Below are 19960 nucleotides of genomic sequence, written 5' to 3'. Positions count from 1 at the left end.
ACCGCTGGACTTAAAATAAATAAATTGGACAATAAAAATATTTAAATAATTAATTTTAATAGTTAAAATCATTTAAATTACTATCCGCTAAGCTCAAGTTATTTTTAAATAAGTAAACGAAATAGTTAGTATGATTTAAATGAATAAACTAAATAATTTACATCATTTAAATAAGGAGGCTTAAACCTTTAAAATCTTTAAAACAAATAAGTAGTATAGTAGAATAATTTAAATGAGTAAACTTACACAATTAAAAAAATTAATTTAATAGTTAGTAAAATAAAATCCTTTAAATAAATAAGTAATATTTTATTAACACGTAATTCAAATAAAGAATTTAAAACAATTAAACTTAAAAATAATAAATCCTAATATTTATTAAATTTAATGCATGCGATTTAGTAGATTAGATTTTTAGGTACTACATGGAGGGTGCTTGGATGGATTTTTGTTGTGATTTATCATGAGGAGTGGGTTTGCGAAGCCATAGCATTAAGGGTCCCAAAACAAAATTTTCTAGACTATCTGGTTTGCCTCTAAGAATTAGGTCTGGCCGTGACCTTCTTGAGGTCTCGATAGGGGATACCCTGGCTCCTCTGATTGTGGGTGATTTTAGGGTCGCGTCGGTTCAAATTGGGCTTATTTTGGATAAGAATCGAGTAGAAGAAATAGGTTTCAAGTAGAAGTGTCATGAGCAGCTTTTTTCGGAAAGTTGGGGGCTGTCTGGGAAATCTAATTGATTGGGATGTTTGGGTTGTCCAAAAAGGGTATGTACTGATCCTAGGTATGATATAATATGTGTTTGAGGTGTCGGTTCGAACGGGAGGTATTTTGGATAAGAATGGGCTATGTTATGGACCGTACGGGCCGAACTCCTGGGTTTACCCTTTTTCGGTATAAGTCTATTAATGCTAGAAAAGTCCTTAAGACTAAGGGTAGTCATTTACACTACATTCATCCATTAATTCAAATTTTATATTATCTTTTGTGGTTCATGTCATTTATTCATTCAACGCCCTATTCCTTCGCGTAAGTTTACTTCAAATCCACTTCTATTCCAGTCCCGAAGTTTAAATTAAAGAATGCATGTAAATGTCAAAAGTTAAATGTGAAAAGGTTAAATCTAATGAAAGTTAATGAATGAAGTGAGTTGGTTGACACTTATACGTGCAATGATGGTTAGGGGGATGCACTGGTTCACTAGCAAAAATTAGACGTATAGTACGAGGTCGAGAGAAATCTTGATTTTCCTACCAATTTAAGGGCAATGTGGGGCTGGGAGAAATCTTAGATTCCTTGCCGGCATAGTACTGTATTCATTGATCGATCAAAACCATAGTCACAATCAAAGATCTAATTCACATGATAATTGATAAAGAGAAATGGTTCATGAATGTTATATTTTCATTGCATATTGTGATTGTTTCTACTTCGGGCATGTTATTACATTTCATTCGTGAGAGTCTCATTGTATACTTAGTATTACTTTAAGTATGTTGCATATATTTTGAATCCTTGTTTTTATAGCGCAAATTTTTTTGGGCTTTTAGGCTTACTACTATGCTTCGTGCAGGTAAGTTTGCAGACGAGGTTGTGGGGCACGATCCTCATAGTCTGTAGCGTTCGTTGGCATTCCCTCGACAGTTTCCGCTCTTTTATTTTTTTTCGCATTATGTTATTGGAATAATGAACTATTGTTGTTTTTGATTTCCCGTTAGTAGCAGGATGTGTTTTTCCTGCATTTATTTTGGCATGTAAAACACTTATTATCACATTTGCTTTGTGTCAGTTGATCCACTGAACATGTATAACTATTTATCTCGTGGTTGTCCTATGTATGAGGCGTTTATTTATACTGCTGCTTTGAGACATGTGGTTTGGTGTTCAAACAAATAGGTCATGCCAAATTTTTTTAAAAATCCGTATTTTCCTTTATTTAGTTAAATGTTTTTAGTTAAAGTCATCTCAATTGGTATCAGAGCATGGTCATTGGGTTTGGGTTGTGCCTACCTCTGGACCCTGGGACTCGGAAGATCTCGTCTCAAAGTCTGTAAGATTTAAATTTTGCTATCTTTAATCATTTTAATGTTGGGAGCATGAATTTTAAAGTCCTCTGAGTATGTAAAAGTTTAAAGAAACCCTTTTTCCTTAGGCATGAAATTTGAGTGTTGGAATTTGAACTTGCGTACAGATGGCTCCTTGTTGTGAGCGTGTTGCAGAGCCGCCACCTCCGCCACCACCACCTCCTCCGCCACCTCCTCCAGCTGCGGATGTTGGGAATCAGGTGTTGGCTGGATTGGCTCGCATTTTGGAGCAACATGATGAGGCCGCTCCCAGGGCTAGACCGGGGAATGTCTACGAGCAGTTTAGGAAGATGGACCCAAAGGATTTTTCCGGTACGACCGACCCGTTTGTAGCTGAGGATTGGATCCGATCACTTGAGGTGATATTTCGGTATATGGAGTTGGGAGATCTAGACCGAGTTCTATGTGTCACCTTTCTTGTTAAGGATGATGCTGCCCTTTGGTGGGGGGGAGTTGAGAAGACAGTAGATCCGGCTACTTTACCATGGACTGAGTTCCGGAGACTCTTCTTTGAGAAGTACTTTACCGCAGATGTCAGAGCTCGTTTGAAGAAGGAGTTTATGAGTATTCGACATGGGGATCTATCAGTATCAGAGTTTGTTAGGAAGTTTGAGAGGAGCTGTCACTTTGTGACCATGATTGGAGATGATGAGGCAGAGAAGCTCCAGGACTTCATTGATGGGTTGCGACCCACCATTCGCCGTGATGTATTGATGGCAGAGCTGGCAGATTACGCTACAACACTTAGGCAAGTTCTGAGGTCCGAGCAGTCCTTGAGGGACATCAGTGCAGAAGCGCATAGCAAGAGGCCTTTCCCAGCTCATGGCTACCCACAGTTGCAGCACGGCAAGAAGCCGTATTCTGGACCATCGAGGCAGCAGACACCTTAGGCACAGCAGACGCAGAGACCCACTCCTCCCAAGACTGGGGAGAAGCCGATTTGCAGGAATTTCCATTAGGCCCATTTTGGGAAGTGTCTGATGGGATCTGGAGTATGCTACAAGTGTAAGAAACAAATTCATGTGGTGATGGATTTCCCAGAAGCGAGGAGGCCCACTTCTAGGCAAGTATTTGTGATGCAGGACAAGGAGGTTGACTCGGATACTACCCTTATCACAGGTAACACTTTAAACTTTTGGGGTTAAGTTAGTTTATTTAATTTATTGATGGAATTTGTGTTGGTGAACTGTCTAATTGGGAATTGTTTTGTGCTAGTTAATAAGAATTCTTGAGATTTTTGGGGAAATGGCTTAAGATTTGTATTATGTTGCATGATTTATGTTTGGTTGTTAGCTTGTATGATTATGAATTTGAAACTAGTTGAACTAGGGTGAGCATAAATAGAACTTGTGAATAGGGAATCCAATTGCTTGTGTGGTAACCGTTGTTTTTGTAGGAAGAATCTTAGTAGCTGGTGTAGCCACCAAGACATTATTAGACTCGGGGGCTACACATTCTTTTATTTCTGAGGAGTTTGTGCTTAAGTGGAGGATTCAGCGAGAGGAGTTAATAGTGGGATTCTCAGTTACTATCCCGTCAGGGGAAGATTTGTCCACCAAGAGCATAGCCAGGGATCTTGAACTTCTCTTGCAGGGACAGTCAGTGGTTGCAGACTTGATAGTGTTACCCATGCCCGTGTTTGATATGATTTTTGGGATAGACTGGATGGTGAAGAATGCAGTAGTGATTGATTTTTAGCAGAAATCCGTGCTGATTAGACCGGAGGGTGTGGAACCATTCTGGTTTGAGGCAGCTAAGAGTTGGAGGAAGACCCAAATCATATCTTTACTGCAAGAAAGACAGCTTATATCGGATGGTTGTGAGTCATTCTTGGCTAGTTTATCTTTTACAGAGTTACCAGTCAAACCTGTGCTTTCGGATGTGGAAGTGGTCAGGGATTTTGGAGATGTGTTTCCAGACGATGTTGCAGGTCCTCCGCTTGATAGAGAGGTTGAGTTCTCTATCGACTTGGTTCTAGGTGCCGTTCCAATTTCTAAGGTGCGTACAGATTGTCTCCTACGGAGATGAAGGAGTTGAAAGAGCAGATTCAAGAGTTTCTTGATAATGGTTTTATACGCCCTAGTTTCTCTCCTTGGGGTGCGTCGGTCCTCTTTGTGAAGAAGAAGGATGGGAGTTTGAGGATGTGTATTGATTACCGGGAGTTGAACGGAGAGACGGTAAAGAATAAGTACCCACTTCCCAAGATTGAGGATCTCTTTGATCAGTTGCAGGGAGTCTCCGTATTTTCGAAGATAGATCTTCGTTCGGGCTATCATCAGTTGAATATGAAGGAATCGGAAGTGTTTAAAACTGCTTTTAGGACTCGTTGCGGCCAGTACGAGTTCTTTTTGATGTCGTTCGGGTTTGACGAACGTGCCCGTGGTCTTTATGGATCTCATGAACCGTGTTTTTCAGCCGTACTTGGAACGATTTGTCATTGTATTCATCGACGACATGCTCATCTACTCCAAGGATCGAGAGGAGCACACGCAACATTTGAGGAGAATTTTAGAGGTGCTTCGAGATCGGAGATTATTCGCCAAGTTTGACAAGTGTGAATTTTGTTTGGATAGAATAGCATTCTTGGGTCATGTAATCTCCAAGAGCGGTGTAGAGGTGGATCCCTCCAAGTTTCAAGCAGTGAAGGAGTTGGCTATACCTAGTAATGCATCGGAGATTCGCAGCTTCCTCGGATTGTTCGGTTATTATAGGAATTTCATGAAGGTCTTTTCATCCATTGTTGTGCCCTTGAACGCACTGACCAAGAAGAATGCTAAGTTTGATTGGAGTCCGGAGTGTCAAGAGAGCTTTGATGGGTTGAAGAAGACTCTTATGACAACACCAGTGTTATCCATCCCATCAGGGCAAGGTGATTTTGTTGTGTACACAGACGCTTCTAAGTTGGTATTAGGAGCAATTCTCATGCAGTGGGATAGAGTTATTTCTTATGCTTCTAGGTAGTTGAGGGGGAATTAGAAAAATTATCCTACCCATGATTTGGACTTGGCCGTCGTGGTCTTCGCACTCAAGATTTGGAGGCACTATCTATATGGGAAGAAGTGCAAGATCTTTACCAACCATAAGAGCCTCAAGTAATTCTTCACCCAAAAGGAGTTAAATATGAGGCAACGAAGATGACTTGAGTTGGTGAAGGACTACGACTGCGAAATTAGTTACCATCCGGGTATGGCTAATGTCATCGCAGATGTACCGAGTAGGAAGGCAGCAGTGATTACCTCCTTGTCAGTGTCTAGACCCTTGCAGTACGAGATTCAGAGGTTTGAACTGGAGTTTTATGCAAGGGGTATAGCACCCCGACTATCTTCTTTGTTAGTGAGGACCACACTGTTTGATCGTATCCGTGCTGAGCAAGCGAATGATGAGCAGTTGAGTAAGTGGAGATATAAGGATGAGTAAATTGGCAGTGGTTTATACTCAGTGGTTGATGGGATTGTGAAGTTCAGAGGTCGGTTTTGGGTTCTTGCAGGTGATTCCTTGCGAACTACGATCATGTCAGAGGCTCATGCATCACCGTACTCCATCCACCCAAGGTGTAGTACCTAAAATCCAATCTACTAAATTGCATGCATTAAATTTAATAAATATTAGGATTATTATTTTTAGGTTTAATTGATTTAAATTCTTTATGCGAATTACGTGTTAATAAAATATTTTATTATTTATTCAAATGATTTTATTGTACTAACTATTTAATTACTATTTTTAATTGTTTAAGTTTATTTGTCAAAATGATTCTTAATATGCAACTTAATTGTTTTAAAATTTTAAAGGTTTAAGCTTGCATATTTAAATGATTTTAATTTTTTTAGTTTATTCATTTAAATGATTTTAACTGTTTAGCTTATTTGTTTAAATATTTTTGAGTCTCCAATTTATTTATTTTAAATAACGTAAATTTAGCGGTTAACTAATTTAAAATATTTTAAATGCCTAGATTATTTATTTAAGTGCTTTTTAATTGTCCAAATCATTTTAAAGGTTTTATTTTCGCTTGTGTATTTATTTAAAATTCTTTTAAACGTTTGTCTAGTTTGTTCAAAATTATTTTAATCGCTCTGTTTGTTATATAATATTTTACTCGTTGTCGTGACATCAAAATATTTAAAGTGTTTAATTCTTGAATTTTTTTAAATTGAGTTTTTGCAAAATTTGGGTCTAACACTTATAAATACTACATATTATATTTTATGTATTATGTTCCTTACCCACTTAGACAATTGTCTGGACCCGGCCCATTAAAAGATTTCCCCTAGCCATTACAGGGCCCAATATTTTTTTCCCCTTCCTCAAGAATCATCCGATGCAGACTCCATTCTTTTCACCCCTCCATACTTGTCTCTCCCACCCGACGAATTTTTCCTCTTTGGGAGCTGCTGCCGTGCCGATTGGGACCATCATTACCCGTCTCTGCCAGCTACTAGTCCCGACATAGCCTTACCATGAGTTGCTGTTCGAACTGATTTTTGGTTTTCCTTGGCTCGATCTCAGCTCATTCGAGCTCCTTTTCTCTGGTTTCTCCTAATCTAGGCAAGATTATGGGTTCTTGACCACCATGTAGATTATTATGTCTTGTGTTGTATTATGTGTTTGCATTTCGAAATCCTTTTAAATTTTATGAGCACATACGAAAATTCCAGTCAAGATTTAATGCCCTGTTCGATTTATTTCTGTCAAAATTTTTCCATTCCATGCTTGAGGATTTATGGTGCTATGATATTGGTTTGTTGAGTATTGAAATGAGCATGTGTTTATGGTTCAAATATTTTCCAAATTTTTTTTTCTTCACACATGGTTCAAATATTTTTCCAGAATTTATGCTTGGATTGTGTTCGAATGCTTGGCGTTTGATTGTGTTGGTTGGGATGGTGGATTATGGGCTACCATGGGTGATATGTAGTTCACATGGTATGCTTAGGATGTGTTGGAAGCAGCTAAGTAATTGGAGTTGAAGTTCCGATGGTATTGGGACTGTTTGGAGTCGAGTTTGAGGGGTTTCCAGGGCTGGATTTGGTTAAGGCAGGGGCTGCTTCGAGCTGGGAAATGGGCTCGGGGCAGGGCTGTTTCGAGCTAGGGAATTTAGTTTGGGAGCAAGGGTTCGGTTTCAAGGTTTGGATGAGCCTAAGGGTTAAACTTGGTCCTAGTCTAGTAGCTTGGAACTTTGGAGTTTCATAGCTAAGTTTTTTTTTTTTGGGTTAGGTACCAAAGTAGACTTGAACAGAATTTTGCCAAGTGTTGGGGCTGCCCGGAAACGCATGTTTAAAGCGGGGTTTAACTCAGGTTTTGGTCAAAGTCTCAGGTTTAGAAATATTTTAGGATGAAAGGAAAAAGGTCGGTACATGCGGAAATGAATTCGGTTAAGTTTAGATGGAGTTCTAGGCATAAGAATAAGAGAGGTGCAGAATTCTGAAGTTGGATGTTGCTGTTCGGAAACTTATGGCTAAGGCAGGGTTGATCTCATGTTTTGGTAAAGGGCTCCGATCTGGAACTAGCCTAAGATGTTGGAAATATGCCGGTTCAAGCGGGAATTAATTCGGTTAAGTCTTGGTCGAGTTCTAGATTTTTAATTGATTAGGTGCAGAATTTTTGAAGCCAAAGGGCTGCTGCCCGGAATTTTGATTTTTATAAAATGATTGCTTAGGAATAAATTAAGAGGATGCTTTTCCTACTTAGTTCTAAGTTTCATAGAGTCGTGGTTTCAAGTGGAATCCTTTTTGAATAATAATCGAGTAAGTTACAAATTTTTCGGGCAAACCGCTCGATTTGTCTTAAGCGCAAATTTATGGTTTAGACTTTCATCCTTGGTTTGCTCCCTAAATCACCATCCCGGTCGTCCATGTTTGAGTCATTTGCATGATTATCGATCAAATATTTACATGTATATCATATTTACATATGCATGCTAAGTCCATATTCAAGTATGAAAGAAAATATTTTTAGGAACGAAGTGAGATGATTGTGACTATAGAAAGTATGGGTTTGGACGAGTTGGGAGACGTTCTGACTTCCCATACCAAATTTTTGGGTTTGGACAAGTTGGGAGAAATCCTGGCTTCCCTTACTAAAGTATGGATTTGGACGAGTTGGGAGAAATCCTTGCTTCCCTTACCAAGTATGGGCAAGACGAGTTGGGTGTTATCCTGACTTGCTTGCGGCATAGTGTACTGCAGCCATGATCATGATCGAAATCATAGAGTCACAATCCAAGGATCTAAGTTCAATATTTATGACTATGTTCAGATTAGTTTATTCAGTTATTTATGTTCGACTTAGCCATGCATATGTTTCATTCAAGTTTACGTCATTTATTCAGAAAAAATTTATTTAAGTTAAGGGCACAAAAAAATATATTTTATTATGATTTATTTTTAATCTGCGTGTGCTTGTATTTATGTAGTACTCGTTATTTTCCCCATATTCTTGTCGGGCCCCTAGGCTCACTACATTTACTTGGTGCAGGTTAGATTATTTTATGAGATTGAGGGGCATGACTATCGAGCGGACTGCAATGCGGGCACGACACTTCCCTCCGACCTATGTCAGTCTTCCGCATTAGTTGTTCAATCTATATTACTTTAAAGTTTATTATTTATTTATTGGACAGTGTAAACGAAAGGATTTATTTATGGTTTATGGGCTTGTAATATAAAACTATTTAACCCTTGGGATATTTGATTAACGAAAATCTTTATTGGGTTCTCGTTTCTTTTTTCGGTCTAGTTTATTTAATATTGTCGGTTATTTTCTTTTCTTTTAAATTGTTTTCTGTGACAGGTGGGTTGTAATATAAACAGAGAAGTCATGCCGAAATTTTTAATAAAATTTTTAATATTTTGATTTTTTTGAAAATCCGTATTTTATTTAGTTTAATTTAAAGTAGAAGTAGGGTCGTTTCAGTTGGTATCAGAGCATGGTTCTGGTTTGGGTTGTGCCTACTGCCGATTGCAAGAAACTCGAGAAATCTTGCCCCAAAGTCTGTTAGTTTTAATGAATTTCATATGGTATGTTTTATTGATTTATTATTTTAAATGTTTTGATGTCACATTCTTTTTTAAAATATTTTCAAAACTAGATGTTTAATTTATTTAAGTGTGTAGTTTAGTGTTTATTTTAGATTAAAAACTTCTTTTATAGTTTAAAGTGTACTATTTGACTATTTATTTGTATAGCATACGGTTCCAAGTTAAACGGAGTTGGTGTATCAATAATCCTTCCAGTTTTGGGCAGTACGCGGATGTTGTTTGAGTTATTAGGTAGTACTATTAATTTTGATGAGATTGTAGGAGTTTGCTGGAAAGTATTAAACTTGCGTATTAGGAGATATTAATTGATCTGTTCTTGTTGTATTTTAGGTAAAATCTTGTTAATGTTCCAAACTTCTTGGATTTTCTTTGGTTCTAGAGCCACATATTGATGTGAGTAAGATCTACCTTGACTTTATTTTTGGTGATCTACTTATGTTGTGGCTGGCATCTGAATATTTTTTAGGACCGTTGTTTCCCCTTGTGTGGACTTCTCTCGACCGAAGCCACACCGACTGCCTTGATTGGGCTTTGATTGTTCGAACATGATTTTATTACCCACAGATGAATGATTACGAGATTTGGATCTTGTAGGATAATGTTCATTATTCATAGAGTCTTCATTATTATTCATTCACCCATAGAATTAAATAATGAGTGAGTTGTATTCACTTATCTAGATTTTTATTTTCAGCTCATTTGTTTGTAATGTTTGCATTATTTCATTTCACATTAAGCAGCATTACTTATATGTCTGTTTCCTTTCATGATCCATCATGATGAGGATTTGGGTGGATCATAATTTCAATTATCATTTCAAATTCTTGTGTAGAGAATTGGCTCGTAGCCGCTTAGTAAGTGTTTAGACTATTGGAATTTGGTATTAGTACTAGATAAATCCTAAGTTATCGTTGTGTTCCGAGGAATGACGACTATCAATTATATCTAGTTCTAGCGAGTAGACGACTAGGTAGTAAATTAATTGAATGGGTTGTTTCACTTTCAAACAGGACCATTAAGTGTAAACAGATGATTTTGGTAAGCTGAATGGGTGAACAGTTACGAGATAGGAAATAGAGTTGTCCCTTGAGACTTTTGATTACTTTATATTTTTATTTCAAGAATTTGTGAATATTGACTAATGCACCAACTATGGGTACATGATGATGAATAGAATATTCAGGTAGTTTTCGGGATAAGTTGTATATTTAGCCATCAGCGAAATACTAAGGTACTAGAGAAACACTGAGAAAACATTTACGCTCGGGTTACTAACTCTTCGAGGTATCTAATTATATATTAAGTTCTAAAAATATGAATACATGTTGTACATATCATAATTTGGGAATTTTTGGATTTCAGACCTGCTGTCGATTTGAACTAGAGTTTGAGATATGTCTTCAGGCGATACGTGAGAATTATTTGGTACTTAGAGACGATCTAGTTCCATAAGCGGTTAATAGCTCATATTATATTTTGACTTGAAGTGTAATTATGGGTTTCTTAGTCGTTGCGTCTGGGATAGGAGAGGTGGATAAATCTATTGGGAAATTTTAATTAAGAGTCGAACTTTTGGTAGAATCAAGAATGCCTAAGAGATGAAAGTAGGAATTGGTGTGTGGAAAAATTAGAATCTGTTTAGTTGCCCATTTGGATTCTTTATGTCATTGGATAATATCTTGGAACCGAACAACATATTATGGTTATATTCACTATTCAAGGATTAGATTTATTTATTTATAGAAATGGGTCAGATCTATCTCGTATCTTGAGGTCTAATGAGGTAGAATTGAATAGTCCTTTAGCTATCCTATTTAGAAAAGTTTAGTGTTAATTGCTAAGTATTTTGTGAACTTGTGAATTTCTTAAGAGCTCGAGTTGTATATTATATGAGTTAAGTTTAATTGATAAATAGACGTTAAGCATAGCTTCGTTGTTAGAAAGTTTTTAAGTTATGGTCGAGATCGACATAAATTATTTATTGGTTATATGGGCTCTATTGCTTGGATTTCCGGAGTAGGATATAAGGTTAGCAAAATGTAGGTTGTGCAATATATAACTTTAAAATCTAAGAATTTGTAGGTTGTGGTACTTATCATTTGCAGTATGATGACGTTTTTAAGTTTGCAAATTTAGACCGAAAGAAAATCTGAGGAGTGATAAAATTTTCATAGAGGATAAGAAGACCACTTCGGAAGATGTAAGAATTGTAAATTTTATATTGCAATAAGAGTTAGTAAGATCTTTGATGACATAGATATCAGTAAGCATCAGAGTGCGCAGCGAAAGCTGATTTGTGCCAACTCATGTGGGAGCAAAGTTAGAAAAATTTAGTGTTGATCTGGTCTAAGGTATTCGAACCTAGGTAGTAAGTCTCGAATTTTTAGGAAAAAATTCCATTTAAGGGGGGGAGGAATTGTAGTACCTAAAATCCAATCTACTAAATCACATGCATTAAATTTAATAAATATTAGGATTATTATTTTTATATTTAATTGATTTAAATTCTTTATGCGAATTACGTGTTAATAAAATATTTTATTATTTATTCAAATGATTATATTGTACTAACTATTTAATTGCTTTTTTTAATTGTTTAAGTTTATTTGTCAAAATGATTCTTAATATGCAACTTAATTGTTTTAATATTTTAAAGGTTTAAGCTTGCATATTTAAATGATTTTAATTTTTTTAGTTTATTCATTTCAATGATTTTAACTGTTTAGCTTATTTGTTTAAATATTTTTTAATGTCCAATTTATTTATTTTAAATAACATAAGTTTAGCAGTTAACTGATTTAAATTATTTTAAATGCCTAGATTATTTATTTAAATGCTTTTTAATTGTCCAAATCATTTTAAAGGTTTTATTTTCGCTTGTATATTTATTTAAATTTCTTTTAAACGTTTTTCTAGTTTGTTCAAAATTATTTTAATCGCTCTGTTTGTTATTTAATATTTTACTCGTTGTCGTGACATCAGAATATTTGAAGTGTTTAATTCTTGAATTTTTTTAAATTGTGTTTTTGCAGAATTTGGGTCTAACACTTATAAATACTACACATTATATTTTATGTATTATGTTTCTTACCCACTTAGACAATTGTCTGGACCCGGCCCATTAAGAGATTGCCCCTAGCCATTACACGGCCCAATCTTTTTTTTCCCTTCCTTAAGAATCATCTGATGTAGACTCCCTTCTTTTCACCCCTCCATACTTGTCTCTCCCACCCGACGAATTTTTACTCTTTGGGAGCTGCTGCCGTGCCGATTGGAACCATCACTACCGGTCTCCGCCAGCTACCAGTCCCGACATAGCCTTACCTTGAGTTGCTGTTCGAAGTAAGTTATGCTTTTCCTTGGCTCGATCTCAGCTCATTCGAGCTCCTTTTCTCTAGTTTCTCCTAATCTAGGCAAGATTATGGGTTCTTGACCACCATGTATATTATTATGTCTTGTGTTGTATTGTGTGTTTGCATTTCAAAATCCTTTTAAATTTTATGAGCACATTCGAAAATTCCAGTCAAGATTTAATGCCCTGTTCGATTTATTTCTATCAAAATTTTTCCATTCCATTCTTGAGGATTTATGGTGCTATGATATTGGTTTGTTGAGTATTGAAATGAGCATGTGTTTATGGTTCAAATATTTTCCAGATTTTTTTCTTCACGCATGGTTCGAATATTTTTCCAGAATTTATGCTTGGCTTGTGTTCGAATGCTTGGCGTTTGATTGTGTTGGTTGGGATGGTGGATTAGGGGCTACCATGGATGATATGTAGTTCACATGGTATGCTTAGGATGTGTTGGAAGCAGCTAAGTAATTGGAGTTGAAGTGTCGATGGTATTGGGACTGTTTGGAGTAGAGTTTGAGGGGCTTCCAGGGCTGGATTTGGTTAAGGCAGGGGCTGCTTCGAGCTAGGAAATGGGCTCGGGGCAGGGCTGTTTCGAGCTAGGGAATTTAGTTTGGGAGCAAGGGTTCGGTTTCAAGGTTTGGATGAGCCTAAGGGTTGGACTTGGTCCTAGCCTAGTAGCTTGGAACTTGGGAGTTTCATAGCTAAGTATTTTTTTTTTGGTTAGGTATAAAAGTGGACTTGAACAGAATTTTGCCGAGTGTTGGGGCTTCCCGGAAACACATGTTTAAAGCGGGGTTTAACTCAGGTTTTGGTCAAATTCTCAGGTTTAGAAATATTTTAGGATGATAGGAAAAAGGTCGGTACAAACGGAAATGAATTCGGTTAAGTTTAGATGGAGTTCTAGGCAAATGAATAAAAGAGGTGCAGAATTCTAAAGTTGGATGTTGCTGTCCGGAAACTTATGGCTAAGGCAGGGTTAATCTCATGTTTTGGTAAAGGGATCTGGTCTGGAACTAGCCTAAGATGTTGGAAATATTCCGGTTCAAGCGAGAATTAATTCGGTTAAGCCTTGGTCGAGTTCTAGATTTTTAATTGATTAGGTGCAGAATTTTTGAAGCCAAAGGGCTGCTGCCTGGAATTTTGATTTTTATAAAATGATTGCTTAGGAATAAATTAAGAGGATGATTTTTCTAATTAGTTCTAAGTGTCATGGAGTCTTGGTTTCAAGCGGAATCCTTTTTGAATAAAAATCGAGTAAGTTACAAATTTTTCGGGAAAATCGCTCGATTTATCTTAAGCGCAAATTTATTGTTTAGACTTCCATACTTGGTTTTCTCCCTAAATCACCATCCCGGTCGTCCATTTGTGAGTCATTTGCATGATTATCGATCAAATATTTACATGTACGTCATATTTACATATGCATGCTAAGTCCATATTAAAGAATGAAAGAAAATATTTTTAGGAATGAAGTGAGATGATTGTGACTATAGAAAGTATGGGTTTGGACGAGTTGGGAGACGTTCTGACTTCCCTTACCAAATTTATGGGTTTGGACGAGTTGGGAGAAATCATGGCTTCCCTTAATAAAGTATGGGTTTGGACGATTTGGGAGAAATCCTGGCTTCCCTTACCAAGTATGGGCAAGACGAGTTGGGTGTTATCCTGACTTCCTTGCGGCATAGTGTACTGCAGCCATGATCATGATCGAAATCACAGAGTCACAATCCAAGAATCTAAGTTCAATATTTATGACTATGTTCAGATCAGTTTATTAAGTTATTTATGTTCGAATTAGCCATGCATATGTTTCATTCATGTTTACGTCATTTATTCAGAAAACATTTATTTAAGTTAAGGGCACAAATTTTTTTTTTTTTATTACGAGTTATTTTTAATCTGCGTGTGCTTGTATTTATGTAGTACTCGTTACTTTCCCCATATTCTTGTTGGGCCCCTAGGCTCACTACATTTACTTGGTGCAGGTTAGATTATTTTATGAGATCGAGGGGCATGACTATCGAGCGGACTACAATGCGGGCATGGCACTTTCCTCCGACCTATGCCACTCTTCCGCATTAGTTGTTCAATCTATGTTACTTTAAAGTTTATTATTTATTTATTGGATAGTGTTAACAAAAGGATTTATTTATGGTTTATGGGCTTGTAATATCAAATTATATAACCCTTGGGATATTTGATTAACGAAAATCTTTCTTGGGTTTTCGTTTCTTTTCTCGGTCTAGTTTTTTAGTATTGTCGGTTGTTTTCTTTTTTTTTTTTTTAAATTGGTGTCTGTGACAGGTGGGTTGTAATATAAACAGAGAAGTCATGCCGAAATTTTTAATAAAATTTTTAATATTTTGATTTTTTTGAAAATCCGTATTTTATTTAGTTTAATTTAAAGTAGAAGTAGGGTCGTTTCACAGGGAGTACGAAGATGTATCGTGATCTACAACAGATGTATTGGTGGCCGGACATGATGCGTGATATTGCCCGATTTGTAGCCGAGTTCCTGACTTGCCAGCAGGTTAAGGCGGAACATCAGAGACCCACTACTCTACTTAAGCAGCTCCCTATTCCCAAGTGGAAATGGGAGAATGTTACGATGGACTTTGTTGTGGGTTTTCCTAGGTCGATGAGGGGTTCGAATGGCATCCGGATTATTATAGACCGGCTCACTAAGTCGGCACACTTTCTACCTGTGAGGACGACGTACTCCATGGCTCAGTATGCGGAGTTATACATCCGTGAGATTGTCAAACTTCATGGTATCCCTGTTTTCATAGTATCTAATCGAGATCCACGGTTTACTTCATCGTTTTGGAAGAGTCTTCTTATAGCTTTGGGGACGAAGCTTTTGTTCAGTACAACATTTCACCCTCAGACTAATGGGCAATCCGAGAGGGTAACTCAGATCCTAGAGGATCTTTTGAGGGCTTGTTACCTTTGGTGGAGTTTGCATATAATAATAGCTATCAGACCACTATTGGTATGACTCCTTATGAGACACTTTATGGGAGACCGTATAGATCACCGGTGTTGTGTACCGAGGCCTATGAGAGATCGGGGATATTACAAGAGATTGTCCAGCAGACTGCCGAGGTTGTAGCCAAGATCCGTGATAGGATGAGGACTGCACAGAGTAGGCAAAAGAGTTACACTGATCATAGGAGGAGAGACTTGGAGTTTTCAGTGGGAGATCATGTATTTGACCGAGTAGCTCCTATGAAAGGCGTGATGAGGTTCGAGAAGGAAAATTGGCTCCGAGGTTCATCGGACCTTTCAAGATATTGGACAGAGTAGGGGCATTGGCTTATAGGGTGGCCTTGCCACCTAGCCTTGATGGAGTCCATAATGTCTTTTATGTATCCATGTTGAGGAAGTACATCTCGAATCCGTCCCATATGCTCAGTTTTGAACCTCTTCAGTTATCTCCTCACATGACGTATGAAGAGAGGCCCAATCGGATTCTTGGAAGGAAAGAGAGGAGACTCTGCAACAAGTCGATTCCGATGGTCAATGTAGGTTGGCTGCACCATTCGGATGAAGAATCTACTTGGAAGTCAGAGGCAGATATCAAAACTCGCTATCCAGAGCTCTTCGGTAAGCTTTAATTTCGAGGACGAAATTTTTTATTAGGGAGGGAGGAATTGTGACGTCTAATTTCCATAATTTAAATTTCATGCCTAATTTTGCCTCGATATTTAAATTCCTAAAATTCATGGTGATTTAAATGCTTTAAATTTCCTTATAATTTAATTTCTCAAATATTTAAATTTATTTATTTGAGATAATTGATATTAGTGACCTTCGGCCCCGGCACGCGGTAAAGGTGGACACGGCGGAAAAACCTCATATTTTAAATTTTTATGGCCTAAAATTCATGAGAGTTGAAGAAAATAAAAATAAAATTTTATTTATTATTTTTCGAGTGACAAAAATCGCGTGAGTGCATTCTTGCACGTAATTTCCGATATTTTTTAAAATTAGCCTTTTTGGATCCGGACTAGTGAAATTATATTCATAATATTTAAAGTAAAGATTTTAAACTTAGAAATTAAAAATAAGTGCAAAATCCTAAAACCTAAAGTTGTTATAATAAAAATAGCACTTTTATTCGTGAAAAAACAATTTTGGACACATCCTACACTCACACCACCTACCTATACATACACACACTAATATCTATACATGCACTACACTTAAAATATCACACACACACTTCAAACAACCCTAAAAACATCACAACATCTGTGAGACCTCGTTTCTAATCAACTAATCTCGGACAAACAACCGATAGGTAAACAAGAAACCAAGATTAGAAGCAACCAATTAAATTTTATTTTTTTTTAAAAGAAGGCTCGCGCGCCCGCGCTGACATCAGCGCGCCCGCGCCTAAGCTTCGCCAAAACCAGCGCGCCCGCGCCGATGCTGCGTAAAAACCAGCGCGCCCGCGCTCTAAGTAAGAGCGCCCGCGCCCTTACCTCACAAAGAGGCCGCGCGCCCGCGCCAATAAACGCGCGCCCGTGCCGTCCTCTCGCCCAGAAATGTTAAGGCACCGAAATAAACTCAACAAAACCTAAACACTTGCATTAAAAGTATTTGACATGCCAATAACAATACAAGTAAGGTTTAGGGAAGAGAAACATTCAATTCGGTAGTACCTACATCGTTTCTTGCTTACAAAACAAATACGAGAAGTTCGAATGACTAAACATGTTCGCAAAACATAACTAGGTTGACATGCTGATTCGACTTCTAAACGAGTCTTACTTCTATCTCTTGATCTTGACGCTAACCAGGTCTATGCTGACTTGATCCTGCCCTTCCTGTTGCCAAGTACACATACAAAAGAAAGCAACAGCCGGATAAACTGGTGAGAATGACAATCCCAGTAAAAGCAACATATCAAGTAATACAACAATAAACATGCTTTCAAGACAACAACACAATCAATAACAACGTAATGAAATGCATGTCTTTAAATCGGGATATCAAATCTGATAAACGAAGGATTGCTGCAGTGCTTTTGGGATCCCGAGGATGAGATCATGTGACGACTCACCGACTCTCCCAATCGAGGTGGTGCCACATATCTCACTCCTCTAGACTTTGAGCGACCAGAATGAGTATGCTAGCACTAGGCGATACGACTACGACCTAGGCCACTCAATCATAGTTTCCAAACATCCAAACAAAAAGGGCGGTTCTGCCCGCTGAATCAACGTAGGCTCAAGATGAATGCATAACAGAAACATAAAACATAAGCCACATAGTCAAAAACAAAATCAATCAACAAGACACAAGTTCCTCATGCTAGAACAAGTGTAGATGCAATATGTGATTTAAAAGGGAAACTCGAGAACCAACTGTCCCGAGTATGCTTTCCCGCTACGATGACTGCTTTTACCTTTCAATGTCGAAGATCCAACTCCGAAAAAGCTACAACAAAAGATTGTATCAACAACTATACAACCTAAACAACAAACAACGGTTCAAGGAAATATCTTTACCATTCTTCGTCCAACTCTCGACGAACAATGCTGCTAACACATGGCTCGACAAACTCCAACGAATCTGTACGAATACAAGAGTTGATCAACAACCATGATCACTCACAAGCCAAAGCTTCAATCAATACAAAAATGGTTCGAAATCTCCAAAACTCAAACCGACGGCATAACGGCTAAAAACTGAACAAACCGGAAACGCAGACAACAGTTCAATACCGATATAACCTCATATCAATGCCCAAAACAACAATAACAAAGCAAACCCATCAATCTCAAAATCCACATTTTCGAAAATGGCTTCCAAAAATCATAACAAATCCGAACGTTGCTCTAATTCAAAACGACAGATAATAAACGATCAGAACTCTGTCTAGAACAACATACTCGAATCTCGAACGATTCTAACAACATCCAAAAACTAGAATGTATCCGATCGTAGAAGAACTTACAATATAACAGAGCTCTCACTGCAGTGATCGATAATCTGCCTTCAGAAATAAATTCCAACGACCGGATCGAGCTCGGACTGAAATCTGGAAGCTTGGAAAAGCTTGGAGGCGTGAGAATGGAGGTAGAAGGCTTGGAGGGGATGAAGTGAAGGCTTCTCAACATAAATCTAAGTGTAGATAATATATAAAATCCACTATTTGCATTTTAGTCCCTGAAAAATCCAAAATTTGCAAAATGGACCCTGATCAAAATCAAGTCGGCTCGTGAACTCTGCAATCTCCGATTAACTCAAATAAACTCATTTAAGATAAAAACGGGGCGTTAAAATTCTCCCCCACTAAGAAGAGATTTCGTCCTCGAAATCAACAAGAACCACAACTCATAAGATAGAATAAAGAACTAAAGACAGTAAGAAGAACTCACGTCATCCGAATAACTCCGAAAATCGCTGTCTCATGTCAGATTCTGACTCCCAAGTCGCTTCCTCGACTCCATGACGGCTCCACTGCACTTTCACCAACAAAATCAACTTGGTTCTGAGTTGTTTCTACTTCCGATCAAGGATCTGAAGCGGTCGCTCAAAGTAGCTCAGAGTCTCGTCTAACTCAGCTTTGTCAGGCTGAAGAATATGAGAAGGATATGGATGATACTTTCGCAGCATAGAGACGTGAAAAACGTCGTGAATACCAGATAAGGACGGAGGAAGTTCAAGTCTGTAGGCAAGATAGCCTCTCGAGAATCTCGTATGGCCCGATGAATCTCGGAGATAACTTCCCTCTCTTACCGAATTTGACAGTGCCTCTGAAAGGTGAAATCTTAAGAAAGACTCGGTCTCCCTGATCAAAACTCAGAGGTCTACGCCTGACATTCGCATACTTCGCCTGTCTATCTTGAGCTGACTTCATTCTGGTCTGAATGATCTTAACCTGCTCTGCCATATCTCTAAGCATCTCCGGTCCCAAATCTGGTAACTCGGACAAATCATCCCAAAACAACGGAGATCGGCACTTTCTACCATACAAAGACTCAAAAGGCGCCATACCGATACTCGCTTGGAAGCTGTTGTTGTAAGAAAACTCGACAAGAGGCAAAGAATCCTGCCAACTAGTGCCAAAGTATAGCACTAACGCTCACAGCATATCCTCTAACGTCTGGAAAGTCCGCTCTGACTGTCCATCGGTCTGAGGATGATAAACTGTACTCAGATGCAATCGAGTACCAAGTGCCCCCTGAAGACTGTGCCAGAAGTGCGAAGTGAATCTAGGATCTCTATCTGAAACGATCGAATTCGGCACACCATGCAATCTCACAACATTGCTAACATACAACTCAACCATCTGATCATGACGATACGTCATTCTGTACGGAATAAAACACGCAGACTTCGTCAATCGGTCGATCACTACCCAAATTGCATCGCATCCTCGAACGGATCGTGGTAGCTTCGTGATGAAATCCATGGAAATGTGATCCCACTTCCATTCAGGAACAGATAGACTGTGCAACAGACCTCCT

General features: G+C 37.9%; 2 protein-coding genes across 2 annotated transcripts; both read left to right on the top strand.

Moving 5' to 3' along the window:
- Positions 1-2191: 2191 nt before the first annotated feature.
- LOC140889429 (uncharacterized) lies at positions 2192-2974 on the top strand. The gene has a single exon (XM_073297144.1). It carries the CDS (start codon positions 2192-2194, stop codon positions 2972-2974), a length of 783 nt encoding a protein of 260 aa, XP_073153245.1.
- A 90-nt stretch (positions 2975-3064) lies between these two features.
- LOC140889428 (uncharacterized) lies at positions 3065-5045 on the top strand. The gene is made up of 4 exons (XM_073297143.1): positions 3065-3203; positions 3481-3689; positions 3786-4082; positions 4500-5045. Exons 1-4 carry the CDS (start codon positions 3065-3067, stop codon positions 5043-5045), a joined length of 1191 nt encoding a protein of 396 aa, XP_073153244.1.
- Positions 5046-19960: the final 14915 nt, after the last annotated feature.

Source organism: Henckelia pumila, chromosome 3, assembly GCF_033568475.1.
Source record: "Henckelia pumila isolate YLH828 chromosome 3, ASM3356847v2, whole genome shotgun sequence".
Taxonomy (NCBI): Eukaryota; Viridiplantae; Streptophyta; class Magnoliopsida; order Lamiales; family Gesneriaceae; genus Henckelia; species Henckelia pumila.
The sequence above is the reverse complement of the archived record's forward strand: the minus strand, read 5'-3'. Positions and strand labels throughout refer to the sequence as shown.